This window comes from Protopterus annectens, chromosome 3.part1, assembly GCF_019279795.1.
Source record: "Protopterus annectens isolate FY-2018-M chromosome 3.part1, PAN1.0, whole genome shotgun sequence".
Lineage (NCBI taxonomy): Eukaryota > Metazoa > Chordata > Ceratodontiformes > Protopteridae > Protopterus > Protopterus annectens.
The window spans coordinates 1,012,508,043-1,012,524,745 of NC_056732.1; the positions used below are offsets into that span (position 1 = coordinate 1,012,508,043).

Sequence of the window (16,703 nt, forward strand, 5' to 3'; positions counted from 1 at the left end):
AAATAAATAAAAGGTCCTAAAATTGTTGTTCCTACTTCCTTACCACATGAACATATCCACATTTTGTACTGTGGTCACTCAGGTACGACATCTACTAAGAGAAGGGCGTGATAATTAGTATTTTGGCCCTCATTTCTGAAAGACATTGATAAAGTACTTTCTTCTTGTTCAGTATGCAATGGTACTAAATAACATTTGCAAAGAGAACCACTTCAGCTAAGTCAAGCTCCTAAACTACCTTGGCCAACAGTAGCCAGTGTTATCTTTGAATGGGACAATTAACACTACTTAGTATTGGTAGATTCTTATTCGAATTGGTTTGAGATTGACTTTATACCTAATCTAACATCCACTACTGTTACTAAGTTGAAATGTCATTTTTCAGTCCATGGTAATCCACACAAAGTTATTTCTGACAATGGTACTCAATTTACTAGTCAGTTATTTCAGAAACTTGCAAGAGAATGGGACTTCATACATGTTACTAGCAGTCCTGAATATCCACAGTCAAATGGGCTAGATGAACGTGCAGTGCACAGTGCAAAGCAATTACTTAAAAGGTCAAAGCGTGACAATACTGATGTCGTTTTGAATTTACTTAATCTCAGAAACATATCTCATGATGATATACTTGGCTCACCTGCTCAAAGACTTTTATCCATGCAAACCAGAACGGTGCTACCTATAGTTCCAGTATGACGCCTAAAGCTAACAGAACCATCAAAGCTCAATTATTCAAGAAGCGTTCTATCCAGAAGTCCAGTTATGATAAATCAAGCAGATTTCTTTGTCAGCTGAGGGAAGGAGACAGTGAGGATACAAATGGCGAAAGGTTTCACCTGGATTGGTCAAGTTACAGGTATATGTACCGAGCAGAGATCTTGCTTTGTAGAATCTGAGGGTGTGGAGTACAGAAGAAATCCCAGACATCTTCCTGTACCAGAATCATCATCGCAGCATTGTTCCTGTGACAGACTCTAGATCTCAGAGTGAAACAAACGTTTCCATCCCAGAGTGTCTCAATCTCTACTTTCATTCCTGAGGATGTTCCAAACACTTCCAAGGTTGAACATTCTGTAGAGACAGCTCCACTTGCTAAACTTAATTCCCAGTTTAATGTCACATGATACGGTCGAATTTCTAGGCCCAGTGTGAAATGCACAGCAACATGGACAAAACTGTATATATGTACCTAGACTTGTATAATTGCATGACAAAAAACTGCTTGTATTATCTGCATGCCAAATAGATTCATAACACTGCATGATCTATTTCTCAAAGTGGGAGGATGTAGATTAGAGTGTTTGTACTGCATCTTTAAGAAGCATATCAAGAACTGAACGTGCACATACAAAATACCGGGAATGTGTTATTCCCAGTGTCATTTTGAGAGTGCAGCTAAAGAGTGAGCATGTATGATTGCAGTAGTTAGTTTGTATACAAGTTACTTAAGTTACAAAGTCAGTAAACTAATATCATGATGTGTTTGTATATAATAAAGCTGCTTGAACAGAACCAATGAAGATTCTTTTATTGTATCCAAAGTGGAAGAGAGACACCTTCTTAATGCTTTAGACACAAAATATTGACAAATACAACAGTCTTAATAACTATGAGTGGATTCTAAGCAGAACAAACATTCAGTGTGACTTATCTCTACATGGTATCTGCCTCGGAGTCATCTTTACCCCTTTCTAGCGGACATGAAAAACATCAAATTTTGGTCAAAAAGCAGAGGAAATAGGAAGTTTACCCTCATCAAAAAGGATAACTGACACAGACTGTATGTCTGACAGACTGAAGTGAAAACAGAGTTTCACTGTTAAGGCTGGTGGCAAAAGAAAATTCTGTGGATTTTCACGCCTGAACATCCTTATGTACTGCTTGCATTCTCGCACTTTGGGATTATCTGAGATGTATGACAGGAGAGGAAAACGCCCAAGATTTGGTATGCTGCTCAAATGTACAGTATCCTTTTTGGGATGCTTCCCATACATGCTGAACACTAAAACAGTGATCAATGAACATCTTATTAAGCAATGAACATCTCCAGAATGGCAGAATCTCTTAAAAGCTAGCATTAATGCTCACTTGCGTACCTTTGTTCAGAATTCCTTCTGTGGGACTGCACAACATATTCAGGGTACTCCGTATAATCGATTGGCCTTCCTTCTCTTTGCCTTGGCATTGATCTAAAAGAAAGTTGCAGTTTCTAGTCATAATTTAGCTCAATAATAATGTTAACAAACATAAGAGACTTTCAAGAAATATTCACAGAGTCTGAAACATAAAACAGCTGGAAAAGAAATTAACATAAGGAGAAGGTGGTTCTTAACATAAGGAACTTGCCCACAGGAGTGTATCCTCACACAGCAAGTGTTTGCTAAATGGGTGCTTTTATTTCTAGCATTTGGATTTTCTGTGAAACCCCAAGCCACACCTCCCACAGCCAGAGCAGTAGATAACTTCTCTTTCAACTGTTTCCGTTAGGGGATGCCACAGTGGATCATCTTCTACAAATACCTTCTAATGGTTCAAAATTTCCTCTAAGTACGCCAAATTCTTAGACTGCACTTAACTAGCCAAGTGAGCAAAGTTCAGAGGTACAATGGGATGAAAGACCTGTTATTCAGATGACCCAAAATTGATGAGAATTCATGAGTTACAGGTGGTGGTGAGAGTGTGTGGCCAACAACTGTTAACCTGTCACTGGATGGAAGAGGTGATCTGGTCTCCAGCAAAATAAACGCATACTAGAGAAGTGCACAGCATAGCAAAAAGTACTTTGGCTAGGGCTGTGTGTTCCACTCTACTATGCCAGATTCACCTTCTAACATTCACACATGTGCTGGTGGACTTGTACATAAGGAATTACATATTGGGCCTCTGCATCAGCAAGCATACAGATTAGCAACTGAGGGTAGTATCTGTTAGGAAAAAAAAAAGAAAAATCCTTCATAGCAGTTTAAGTGATAAGCATGCCATGGCCTGGCTCTTGCCCCACTAGGGAACAGCTGTTGTGAGCAACTGTAGCAAGGCAAAATGCTCAGCTTGTACAGCAGAACAAAAACTGTGCAACACAGAGACAAAAGCCTCTCCTTTTTTGAATGAAAAATTCAAAGGTCAGCAACTGTTAAGAATAAAAATAAAAAATAACTTATAAAGGCATAAACTGAAAAAAATCACACTGTTAAGAAATGATGAACTGATGACAAGTAAATGAAAGAAATATTTTATTATTTTAACTAGAAGGGTGACTAGACCAGTCACTACCTAGTTAAAACATCAAAAATTCATCACCAAACTGTTCATACTTGGAGGGGTAACTTCGCGCCTTTTGGAAACAGTACACAGTTTTGTCTGCTTGCTGCAAGATAAAATAAGCTGGGGGGTAAAAATGAAAGTATTTTTTGTTTCTTGAATGACTATTAAAACATAAAATCTGGGAAAATGTGCCATTGATTCATACAGAGATAAGAATAAGATCAGCCTACTAAAAATTTGTGTGTGCCTGTACTTTGCAAGGTGGAAAAAGCACAGTTGTTTTAAATTTCACTTAACCATGAAGTACAGTTTGCAGAAGTCCTACTTACCTATAACAGTAAATGCTTGAATTCCTCACTGCCTTAGTGGCATTTTGGGTTATCTGTCAAGGTATTCCAGTAGTGGCCAGCTTTCAGGAGCTCAGACTCCCTACCTTTCTCTTACTGCGACAGCCACTAGGTTGAAAATATCCTGAAAGAGAAGCCTTTAGCTGTCAAAGGAAGTGAGTGTTCAGGCTTTTCCACTTCCACAAAGAATGACAGGAACATACCTGAAGCCAGAATCATCTAACAAGAGTAAATTCCCAGCCAGCCACAATACCAAATAAAATTTGAACTCCACCTTAACTACACACAAATGGTGGAATTGTGAATGGGTGCTGCCACTGAGGCAGTGAGGAATACAAACATCTACTGCTAGAGGCAAGCAGGACTTCCACAAATGTATTTTGTTCACCTTCCCACTGCTGCAGTGGCATTTTGCGTACATTCCAAAACCTTACCCTACCTTGGAGGTGGAAGGATAAGGATCCAGGAGCCCTCAAGAAAGGCCTTTTCAAAGCCTGCTTTAGATCTTGAAAAGGAATCCAGTTTGTAGTGCTTTGTGAGGATATCAACAGAAGACCAACCTGCTGCATCTAGAACGTTTCTAGAGTCCACCCCATTCCAATATCCCACTGAAGAGGATAAGACCCTAATCAAGTGAGTCTAAACCTTGCCTGGAAGAGATTTGCAATGGTGGGACTAACAGAAAACAACGGTAGAGGACAACCATTGTGTAACAGTTTGCTTTGAGTCTGGCTGACCATATTTAGCACCTGTATAGGAAACAAACAGCTGTTCAGCATTCCTAAAGGGCTTTGTTCTGTCAAGGTAGTACCTGAGCTGCCTGTGCACATACAATGTATGTAGAATTTTCCCCCACCTTGTTCTTTGTTTCAGATTACCGGATTAGGAGATTGATAGCTTGATTCAAGGTAAATTCAGAGACAAATTTAGGCATGAATGATGGATTAGTGTGTAACGTTGTCCTTGTGAAAAAATGGATAGGGTTGGCCACGATGAGAGTTTCAGCTCAGAGACTCACCTTAAACATGTTAGAGCAGTGAGTAAAATGGTCTTTAAGAAATGAACCATAAATCAGCCAGACAGGCAGGTTCAAAATGAGATGACAATTTTCAAGAACAAAGCTGAGATCCCAGGAAGGAAGAATTTGTTTTTTTTTTTTTTTTGGGGGGGGGGGTGTTCATGTGCAACCACTCCTTTCAGAAAATGCCTGACCACACAGAGATGAAACAGGGGGATCCATGGGCAGACAAGATGGCCACAATACACACTGATAGAAGCATATGACAAATAATCTAGAAGTACCTCACACAAGTATTTTGAAATCAAAGGGATCGAAACCCTTTCTGGATCGCTGTTACTGGCTAAACACCACCTAGAAATCCTCTTCCATTTGAAAACACAAGATCTTCTAGTTGCAGGTTTTCTTGCCTCCTTACATACGTAATGCACATCTTCATGGAATCAATCAAGCTGTTTGAACAGATCCTGTCTGAGGAAGCTTGTGGTTATTGCCTTTGTCCAATTCCATTAAAAAGGAGAACCCAGTATGCCTGAGCCAAAAGGGGAGTTAATACAATGATCTTTGGTAATTATTTCTGAATCTTTGGAAGTACCTTGGAAATCAATGGAAAGGGTAGAAATGCATAGACAGGAACATTCCCAACACTGAAAGTGATAGAGCATCTGTTCCATCTTCCAATCATGGTTGAAGGTTGTATTGAACAGAATTTTTTTCAGTTGTCTGTTTTGAAAGGAGATGAACAGATCTACTTGGGGTTTTCATCACATCTGGATCAAGTCTTAGAAGACCTCTACATGGAGCTCCCACTCATGAATGTCTGTCCAGGACCTGCTTAGTCTAACTGCCAATGTTTTTTTGCACGAGGCCTGAAGAGTCAGAAAATGTTACAAAGCCAGCTCCCATGGCATCACTTCCAACCAGCAAAGGGAATATGACCTTGTACCCTTTACTTGTTCACGTAATACATCATGGCAGTGCTGTTCATCAGTAAGAGGGGGCCTGGAGTCCATAAGCGGTGAAGAACTTTGAAGGCATGAATTACTGCCATCATCTCTTTTATGTGTATGTGCTTTGGGGTGTCCTGAGGACTCCATAAGCCTTGCACTTAAAACTCCAATGGACACTGATCTCCATGAAAAAACTGAAGCATCCATCCGGACAGGGGTCAGAAGAGAGAAACTGAGTCCTCAATTCAGAGACAATCTCTTCACTACTTCAGTTCCTGTTTCACACATCTCAGTACCGGAACCCAGAAATCCAAGGGACGAAGGTGCGGAGTCGAAAAATTCTTCAAATACCATTAAATTGTTCTCAAATGTAGTCTGGTTAGTGGACTCATGAGAATCAATGCCAAGAGGCTTACAATTTTGAATAACTCTCTTGCCGAGGTCACGTCTAGAAAAGAGAAATCCAAGAAAATGGCCAGAATGGTCAGAAATTACAGTTGTGTAAGAACTTACCGTAACAGTATATGTCCTACTTCTCAGTGTTGCAGTATTCCTTTAAAAAAGGGATATCCTACCAAGGATAGCTGTACGTCCAAGTCAGCATACCAAAACCTTTGGGGCGGTTCCATGAGCCATGTCAGACTATTGCCCTATGTCTGACATGTAAGGTATATAACTGAAGTACAAGCGCCCAAGTCCTCAGAACTGAACTGCCCCATGAGAACTAGAGCAACCCAGGAGGAACAGAAAAGAGATTCCATGTACAGCCAAAAAGAGGGAAAAGAAGAAGACCATTTGGCCAGAGGACAAAGAAAAAAAAAAAACAATGGGGGAAGGAGAGGGGGGTGGACTACAGCAACAGTAAGAAGTAGGACATTTACTGTTATGCAAGTTCTTACAGAAGTATACTATAGCCTTCCTTATCACTGCTGCAGTATCTCTTACAAAAGGGAGAGTACCAAAGCTTGGAAATGATGGGAGGAGGAAGCAACAAAGGAACCCACCAAAAACACATGGAGGATGGACCTGGCAATTCCTGCTCCACACCTAGAAACAACATCCAACTGGTTAAGTATTTAGCAAAAGTATGCCCAGAGGACCAAGCAGCAGCTTCCAAAATGGAACTAGCAACTGGGACCTTAAAAAACTCCAAAAGAGACAACCACACTAGTAGAATAAGCACAAACAGAAGTAGAAAACTGTTTGCCTTGAAAAGAACACAAAATGGCTTTAGAAACTTAAGAAGAGATGGTTTGCTTACAAAAGCTAAATCCAATTTCTTGGCTTGAAAAGAAACAAGTGGTTGCTCAGATTTTCAAATATCCTTAGTTTTGTCTTAACAACTAAGCTGCCTAGGCAAATACAAAGAATGTAGAACCCTCTCAGTCCTACTTTGACAGGAGGAAAAAAAGGAAGATGAATGGTCTGATTTACAGATAAAGTACTGACTACGTTAGGCATAACAGGACTGGTCTGAAGATGCACTTTGTCTCTGTAGAAAACCAGAAAAGGAGGAAATGCTGTAAGTTCCTGAAGTTCAGAGACTTTTTTGGCAGAAGTCAGAGCACCAAAATAAGAAGTTATGTACCTACCATAACGTTCCATGTTAGTTGTCTACTCTCGCCTTCTTTCTTGCTTGATGGGTTCGGAGCCGATCCCTCGGCTCCGACTCGGCACTTGCTAAGTTCGAGAGTCACTTTTACCAGCTCGAGGCAGCCCCATATCCCATGATGCAAGGCGGTAAGTACCCAGATCTCGTTTGATGACAAAGGGCAATAGCACCAAGCATAAAATACTTCCCAAAGGAAGAAAGAAACTTACAGATGGAAGAAGGACCAGGTCTGAATGGTCTTCAGCATAATAATTTCTTATAACAAGGTCTGTCCAGGCCAGGGGGAAGGAGGGAGGGTCGAAGAAAGAAGGCGAGAAGACAACTAACATGGAACATTATGGTAGGTACATAACTTCTTAATGTTAAGTTGTCAATCTCGCCTTCATTCTTGCTTGATGGGACCGCGTCCCTAGCACCTCTATCCTGGGTGGCTCAATGGAACAAACTCTTGAGGACTGTAGAGCCAAAGCTGGCTCTGTCCCTGGAGGCCAAGTCCAATTTGTAATGGGAAACAAAAGTGTGAGGGTGGCCCAAGTGGCGCTGCACAAATAGTGTCTAAAGGAAGTCTAGCTTGAAAGGCTGTAGAAGTAGCTAAGCTCCTAGTTGAATGTGCTTTAGGTTTTGAGCACAGCTGTTTTCCCCTGAGCAGATAAATTTCAGAGATGACCGAAGAAAGCCATCTGGACAAGGTCACTTTAGAAACAGGAAGGCCTTTTTTATTATCCGCATAGGAAACAAAAAGTTGATCAGATTTTCTAAATTTTTTGTTCTGTCCAAATAATATCTAAGTTGACGGTGGACATCAAGATAATGTAGCTTTTGTTCAGCTCTGTCTGAATAGTTTGGGAAAAATACACGGAGATCAATGGATTGATTCAAATTGTTCTTTGAAGCGACCTTAGGCAAAAAGGTTGGATTAGTTCTCAAAGATACTCTGTCTTTGTGAAAAACCAAATAGGGGGGTCGAACCGATAGAGCATGAAGTTCAGACACCCTCCTGGCCGATGTAATAGCCACTAGGAATAAAGTTTTCCAAGAAAGAAATTTCAGGGAACAAGAAACAGCTGGCTCGAAGGGGAAGAATCAAGGATGTCAGCACTAAATTTAGATCCCACTGAGGAGGAGGATTCCTGATTGGAGGCTTTAGTAGGAAAATTCCTTTCAAGAAGGCCCTGCAGAGCCTATGGGACATAATATTATGATCTGCTATCCCGACATGAAAATTGGAAATAGCAGCCAATTGAACTCTGACTGTGGAAGAAGAGGAGCCTGCATGAAAAATCTCTGCTAAGAAGTCCAGGACTGCCTGAACAGGGGCAGTGAAAGGATCAATATTCTTGGCCTTAGCCCAATAAGAGAAACGTTTCCATTTGCTTGTATAAATCCTCCTGGTAGAGGATTTTAACGAAGCTACTAAGATGTCTCTAACTGCGTTAGAGATCAAAGGAAGCCTGGCTAAGGAAGGAAGTGGAGCAACCATGCTGTGAGGTTGAGAGAAGGGATAGACCGGTGCAGCTGACCCGATTGGTGAAGCAGAAGATCTGGCACTGGGTCCAGATGCCACGGCTGCACCAAAAGGTGATGATGGAGGAACGGGAACCAAACTTGTCGAGGCCAGTAAGGGGCAATGAGAATCAATTTGGCTCTCAAAACGGTAGCTTTCTGGATAACCTGAGGGATCAGAGGAAACGGAGGGAAGGTATAAAGAAGTCCCTGGGGCCAATCCTGGGTCAGAGCGTCTCTGGGGGGATGGCCTGGTAGAGGGAAGAGGCAGAAGAAGTCTGGACATTTGCTGTTTTGGGGAGTAGCAAAACGATCGCAACATGGACGACCCCATTCCAGAAAAATCTCTTCCGCTATAGATTGCTTGAGAGACCACTCGTGAGGCATGAGAATAGCTCTGCTCAATCTGTCCGCTACAATGTTGGTTTTCCCAGGAATATGCGTTGCTACCAGAAACCGATGAGAGGAGATCGCCCATTGCCATAGTCTGAGCGCTTCTCGACACAAGGGGTAGGACTTGGTTCCGCCCTGTTTGTTGATATACCAAACTACAGACATGTTGTCTGTGTGGACTGCAATTGTCCCTACGGGAAGAAAGTCGTTGAGGGCTTGCAACATTAAAAGCACTGCTCTCATCTCCAGGACATTTATGTGCAGATGGTACTCGAACGGCTGCCACGTCCCATGAACCATCCTGCCCTGATGACCCCCCCACCCGATCAGGGAGGCATCCATGGTGACAGTGGCTATCGGGGATGGGGGTACAAAGTACCTGCCTTGGTAAACCTGAGGAGATGTGATCCACCAAGCAAGATGATCTTTGCAAGTCTGTGTCACCAGAATCTGGTGACGCATAGGAAGTTGTTGGTATGACCACTGTGTGAACAGCATCCACTGAAGAAGGCGCATGTAGAATCGAGCCAGGGGAAGAAGAGTAATGGCCGCAGCCATGAGGCCTAATACCTTTAGAACCATTCTGGCCTGTACTTTCTTGTTGGCCAGAATGATCCTGACATGACTCTGAATGTCTGAAACTCTTTGACCTGTAAGGGTAGCTGACATCCGAACAGTGTTTAAGTTTGCGCCTATGAAGGTAATAGACTGGCAGGGCGATAAGGATGACTTTCGAAGTTGATCGAGATGCCCAAATGAGAACAAAGATTTATTGTGTAATCCCTGGCTTGTATAAGCTGATGCCTGGTGGTGGCTGACAGGAGCCAGTCGTCGAGATACGGAAACACCTGGAATCCTTGACGTCTCAGGTGAGCCGTGACCACTGCCATGCATTTGGTGAACACTCTGGGGGCTGTAGTGAGACCAAAGGGCAGGGCTCTGAACTGGAAATGACTGGACCCCAGCCGAAAGCGGAGAAATCTCCTGGAGCGTCTGTGAATTTTGATGTGATAGTACGCATCCTGAAGATCTATTGAGCACATCCAGTTGTCCTTCTGTAAGAAGGGCAGAATTGACTGAAGAGTGACCATACGGAATCTTGTCTTCCTCACAGACTTGTTGAGTCTGCTGAGATCCAATATTGGTCTCCAGTCTCCCGTCTTTTTGGGGACCAAAAAGAACCTTGAGTAGATTCCGGGCTCTGAATGGTCTGTTGTAACTGGCTGAATGGCTCTTTTTTGCAGTAGTTTTGCGACTTCTAACTCTGCAATTTCCCTTAGACCGGGTGGTACATCTGGAAGGGAATTTGAGGGGAAAGGACTTTCCACGAAAGGAATTATGTAACCCTTGGATATGATCGACTGTACCCATCTGTCTTGAGTGAGGGAATGCCAGGCTTCTGGGTACAGTGATAAACTTCCCCCGACTGCCTCCAAGGAGGGACAGCCGGGCAACATCTCAGGGATGCTGAAAGGGCTTGTCAGAGAGAGGCTCTCTGTTTCCCTGGTTTTGGACCCCTCTGCCTCTAGAGCGCCTGTTGTTGTTACTCCCTCTGCCTCTAGGGGTAAACTGACCACGTGAATCCGGGCGTGACTCCTTGGGATTTCGGAACCACATTTTCCACCTTTCTGTCCTTTGGGGTAAGGTCTAGAAGGGGTGGAAAACGGACTCCTACAGCAGAAAGAGTCTTGCCGTCCTGCTCGCACCTGGTCAAAGTTTCCTTCACCTGAGGGCCAAACAAAGCTGACCCATCAAAGGGAGAATTTGTGAAGGACGCCTTGAAGGGATCTGCAAAGTCACATAGCCGCATCCAGGCTTGGCGTCTAAGAGTCACACCTGTACCATGGCTCTACTCGCTCCATCAGCAGCATATGATATTAACCGCATGGAGGAGTTCGCAATGGAATTAAGGGTTCCTAGCTGCGAAGCAATTTTTCTTGAGCTCCTGCAGCTGTAGAATCCTGTACTACTTCACCCAGCTCCTTAAGGATATCCCTCTGGAGTCTGGTGAAGTGACATAGGTAATTCAGCGAACGCATAGCAAAGGTCGCTGAGGAAAACATCCGCCACCGTACCTATCCATGGTCCTAGAGTCCTTATTAGGAGGATGGACGGGTTCGGAAGGATCTGCAAGTTCCTTCTTGGTGGCAGCAGCCACCACCATGGCATCAGCGGGGACACCCTTAGTGAGGAATTGCTTGTCACACGGGCAGTGATAAATTTTGAAGGCCTCCTAGGGACTGGCTCTACAGAGTCAGGAGCTGCCCACGCCTTCGGGCAATAACCTGCATAAGGGGTCGAAGGCGGAGACACCCAGGAGGTGGAGGGCCGAGATCCAAACACCTCTAGGTATACTGACTCATCCTCAGAGGGATTGTTGGTGGGCCAGTTTCCCTCTGTTTAAGGAGTTCTAGGATGTCTGAGAAGGAGACATCCTCAGAGGGGATCTAGGGGATCCCTCTGACTCATCAAAGTCAGTATCTGAAGTGACAGACTCGGGAGTCTACATGTTTCCTCTTACAAGTCCTCTTCCTAGGAGGATCTCCAAACATCAGGAGAATCCTCGGAAGAGGGGAAATTCCCAATGGGGAAACCTGAGGCGGAGGATCTCTGGGTCCTGTAGCAAGAGAAGTGGCAGAGATGTCAACAGGCACTATAGAGGGAGGAGCTACGGAACAGACTGCTGACTGATACCAGTGGCCAGCACACTCTTCATCACCTCGAATGCTCCCCTCCCAGGCAGGTCCGAGAGAACCCGTTCAAGAACTAGGAACCCAGGGACCACCGAAGGGAAGTCTCGAGGCAGATGTCGGAGCCGAGCTCACCAGGCCAAGGCTCCAAGGGGAAGAGCGGGTTCGGACAAGGGTCCGATGCCACTCACCTCGGAGGAGACCATGGAAGCCCGACCACCGAATCCCTCTAAGGAAGGTCTCAAGAGGAGATAAGAGTAGAGGCTGAAGGAACAGAAGGGGTATCTGTCCTCCAGCCGTAGCAGTAACCATTCCCGAAGACTCAACTCAAGCTCTGGGGTAGAGTTGAAGGAGGAACTGTAACGGGGTGTGGACCAACAGTCGTCTGTTGAGACGGACTATGTAACATTTGGGCCAGTGCCTGTGACTTAAGTAATCTGCTGACCACTCTCTCTAAGTCATGGTCTGAAAGTCTGGATGACCTTGAAGATCGGCTCCGATGGCTCCGTTCGAAGGAGAGGTGAAGCCGAGCCGAAGTATCGGCTCCAAGGAAGGAGACCTCGACCTCTTCCTGGAATGAGCCATCGGAACCGATGAAACTAGAGACCCTGTCGGAGCCGACAACTTATCGGAGCCGACAGGAAGCCTCGATGCATCGGCTCCAGCCGGAGCCGATACAGCCACAAAAGTAACGGTGTCGGAGCCGATCGGAGCCGACACCGATGCCTGTGCCACATGGTGGTCGGAACCGATCGGAGCCGACACCGAAGTGGTCGATGCAGAATCGGCACCGATGGAAGGCTTAGTTAAGCCAGAATCGGCTCCAGCCGGAGCCGATCTCGACTCAGAACGAGTCGGAGCCGAGGCCGCAGGCTTAGACACAGAAGCCTGGGCCTTGGAAGATTTGGCAGATTTAGATGGAGCCGACTTAGCCGGAGAGCCCTCCGGCTTAAGAAGGCCCCTAAGTATCAGTTTGTTTCTTCTTTCCTGCAGGACTCTCTGGCTGAAGGAATGACATATAGCACAGGAGTCCTGCAGGTGAAGAGGCCCCAGGCAATACAGGCAAGAAGTGTGACCGTCTGTCAGAGACATCTTCTGACAGCACGAGTCACACTTCTTAAAGCCTGAGACCCTCTCCTTTGACATGGTGTTTCACAACACACACACACCAGTCAAAGAATTAAATTAAATAAAATACCAAAAGGTATTACTAGAAAAACACACACACACACCCTAACAGGGGGGGGATGGGATGGGTAAAGTTTGACTAAAAAAAATTAGTAGAGACAGGGAATTTTCTGTCAGAAAATCTTTATAATTAACTTAAAACTAAAAATTAAAGGGTTTTTAGCAAAAAGGGGCTAAAATATCAAAGTAGTGAATCACTTACCAGGAGCTGGTAAAAGGAGGACCTCATAAGCGAAGCGGCAAACGAGATCTGGGTACTTACCGCCTTGCATCATGGGATATGGGGCTGCCTCGAGCTGGTAAAAGTGACTCTCGAGCTTAGCAAGTGCCGAGTCGGAGCCGAGGGATCGGCTCCGAACCCATCAAGCAAGAATGAAGGCGAGATTGACAACTTAACATGGACAGTTTTCCAGGTACACAATTGGTGGCTGAGTTAACTTTCCAAGAACAGAATTAAGGTCCCAAGGAGGTGGCACTGGTTTTCCTGGGGGTCTAATATGAAGAAAGTACAGTTTTGTACGTACCATAAATGTAGATGTTCGAGTGTAGACACTGCTGCAGTCATTACACTTGTGTTATCCTGCCGCCAGGTGGTTCCCCAGTCAGCCTAGTCGGCCTGAGTTCCAAAGTCTTGGTCTGGTGTCGGTTGCTGTCGCCTCCTCCCGGACATCAGTGCAGCAGGGGTATAAAAGATGCAGCAGATGCCATTTTCTTCAGTTTTTCTTGCCCCAGATGTCAGGTGCCCCCATATAGGTAGGCAACTTAAATTGCTAATAAAACATACATAAGAAAAGCAAACAACTTTCAGTTACCAGCAAATACTCCCCATAGGTAGTAAAGGGTAGAAGACATAGGTACGTACCAGCAAGTAAGAGGGGAAGGAGGGAGGGTAACCTGGACTGCAGCAGTGTCTACACTCGAACATCTACATTTATGGTAGGTACAAAACTGTACTATGTTCATCGTGTTACACTGCTGCAGTCATTACACTTGGGTAGAATCCCAAAGCTGAGGTAGGGAGGCTGGTTCAATAAGGCATTAGGGGTGGCTATTAGGCCCTGCAGCACTGCAGTGGCAAAGCCAGCTCTGGATTTACAGGAAAGAGGCAGATGGTAATGCTTGGTGAAGGTATGCACAGAACTCCATGTTGCTGCTTCCAAAATATCCTTGGTAAGTATGCCTCTGAGGTAGGCAGTTGAAGTGGCTGTTGCTCTAGTTGAGTGAGATCTAATGCTGCTAGGTACAGTTTCCCATGGTGTGTATAGCAAAAATGTATACCATGTCCTATCCATTTTGAAATGGTCTGTTTTGAAATGGCTTTTCCCTGTGCTCCTGCAGCATATGCTACCAATAACTGCTCAGATTTTCTGAAAGCTTTGGTTTTGTCCAAGTAGAAGCACAACTGCCTATGAATGTCCAAAGAATGCAGTAGTCTCTCCCCTTTATTCTGTGGTTTTGGATAAAAAGTTGGCAAGTGAATAGCTTAGTTTAGAGCCACACTTGATACCACCTTTGGCATAAACGTAGGGTTAGTTCTTAAAGACACCCTGTCCTGGTGGAAAATGAGGAAAGGTTCCACTGCCATTAGTGCCTGTAATTCCAAAACTCTTCGTGCTGATGTTATTGCCAGGAGCAGAGCAGTTTTCCAAGAGATGTACTTAAATTCTGCTGTGTTAGCTGGCTCAAAAGGAGGTAAAGTTATTTTCCAAAACAAAGTTGAGGTCCCAAGTTGGAGTAGGTGCTCTACGGTGTGGTCTTATATTTTTAGACCCTCTGAGGTACTGTTTTAGCAAAGGATTAGAGAAAATTGGTGGATCCGTATTGTAATGAGCAGAGATGGCAGAGGTGTGGATCTTGATGAATGAAAAGGAGAGGCCTTTGTCCAGCATCTCAGTTAAATATTGTAGTATCGGAGGAATGTTTGGGACAAGAGGGTAAAGGCTATGAGCCTGGTTCCAGGCACAGAATCTCTTCCATTTATCCGAATAGGCTTTTCTGGTACTAGGCCTTCTGGCCTCCAGAATGACATCCATAACAGCTTTGGAGAGAGGCATTGCTTGCTTGACTAAGGAGTCTCCCATGCAGCTAGGTTTAAGGTCTTTAGCTGGCTGTGGAGTATCTGATTGTTGTGCTGAGTCAGCAGATGAGGGATTTGCGGCAAAATCGAGGGTGGTCCTTGTGCCAAGTTCTTTAAGATTGGGTGCCAGTGCTGTCGTGGCCAATCTAGTGCAATCAGGATCATCTTTGGCTCTTCTTGTCTGGCTTTTATGAGTACCTTTGGAAGGAGAGGTAGTGGTGGGAAAGTGTATACTTGTAGGTTTTTTCCAGCTGAAAGAGGGCATCCACTTTCCATGCTTGTGGATGGTAACTCCTTGTGCAGAATTTCTGTAGCAGGTAGTTCATTGGGGATGCAAACAGATCTATGTCCGGGCTCCACCATTTCTGTGTCATCATTCTGAATATGTGTAGATTCAATTCCCATTCGTGGGGATCCATGATGTTTCTGCTTAAGTAGTCTGCCAGTGTGTTTTTCTCTCCTGGCAGGAATTGTGCTTGTAGATGAACTTGATAGTTTCGAGCTGTGTTCCACAAGGTCATAGCTTGTCTTTAGAGGGGGTAGGAGTGAGTGCCCCCTTGCTTGTTTATGTACCACATAACGGTGGTGTTGTCTGTCTTTAGTAGTAGTTGTCCTGGATGCAGCAGGTCCTTGAAAGCTATAAGGGCATTTTGTACAGCTAGCATCTCTTTTTGACTGATGTGAAGATGCCTTTGTTCTGCGGGCCACTTGCCCTGAATACATTTTCCTGCCATGTGTGCTCCCCAGGCGTAATCCGATGCATCTGTTGTCAGTGTTTGCCTGGCTGTAGGTTGAGTAAAAGGCTGTCCCTTGTTGAGGTGACAAGCTTGAGCCCAACATCGAAACTCCTGTTGAAGGCAAGGAATTAGTGGTATAACTGTTCCCAAACTTTGACAGTGTTGAGACCATACATTCTTTAGGTACCATTGTAGTTTCCTCATATGCAGTCTGGCATATGGAATTAGTAGTATGCAAGATGCCATGTAACCCAAGGCCTGCAGAATTTTTCTTGCAAGGAGTTGGGTCTTTGTTGCCATCAATTGAAAGTATTGAGTCAATTGTCCTTGCTTGTCTGGCGTGAGATAAGTCATCTGGACCGTTATGTTCAAGCTGGCACCCAGGAATATTATCTCTTATGAGGGCACTAGTTTGGATTTCTTTTCGTTTACTGTGTACCCCAGGCAACTTAACTTTTTTACAAATGCCAGATGCTTTAGAAGAATGTCCTTGCTCTCTGCTTGAATCAGGCAGTCGTCCAGGTACGGATACATTTAAATTCCTTTCTGTCTACAAAATGCAATTACTGGTGCCAGGCACTTTGTGAAGACCCTGGGCGCAGTAGATAAGCCAAGGGGCAGTGCAGAGAATTGATAGTGCATTGAACTAGCTATGAATCTGAGGTATCTTCTGCAGTTTTGTCTGATAGGGACATGCAGGTATGCCTCCTTGAGGTCCAGGGTCATGAGCCAAGCTTTCTTGCCCAGCATGGGAAGAAGCTGCTGCAGTGTCAACATTTTGAATTTCGGAACACCCAGGTAAGTGTTTAGAGAAGAAAGTTCCAGAATGGGCCTCCAGGCTTGGTCTTTTCTGGGAACCAGAAAGAGTCTTGAGTAAAATCCTTATCCTTGTTCCTGTGGTGGTATCTTTTGAATAGCTCTCAT

At 44.5% G+C, this 16,703-nt stretch overlaps 1 protein-coding gene across 1 annotated transcript in view; it reads right to left on the reverse strand.

Moving 5' to 3' along the window:
• Positions 1 to 16,703, reverse strand: part of CSPP1 (centrosome and spindle pole associated protein 1) — a 2,775,649-nt gene that overhangs the window by 2,752,837 nt on the left and 6,109 nt on the right. Inside the window, exon 3 of the mRNA XM_044066267.1 lies at positions 2,100 to 2,192. Within this exon, the coding sequence (XP_043922202.1) occupies positions 2,100 to 2,192 (93 nt within the window). The remainder of the gene's footprint in view (positions 1 to 2,099; positions 2,193 to 16,703) is intronic.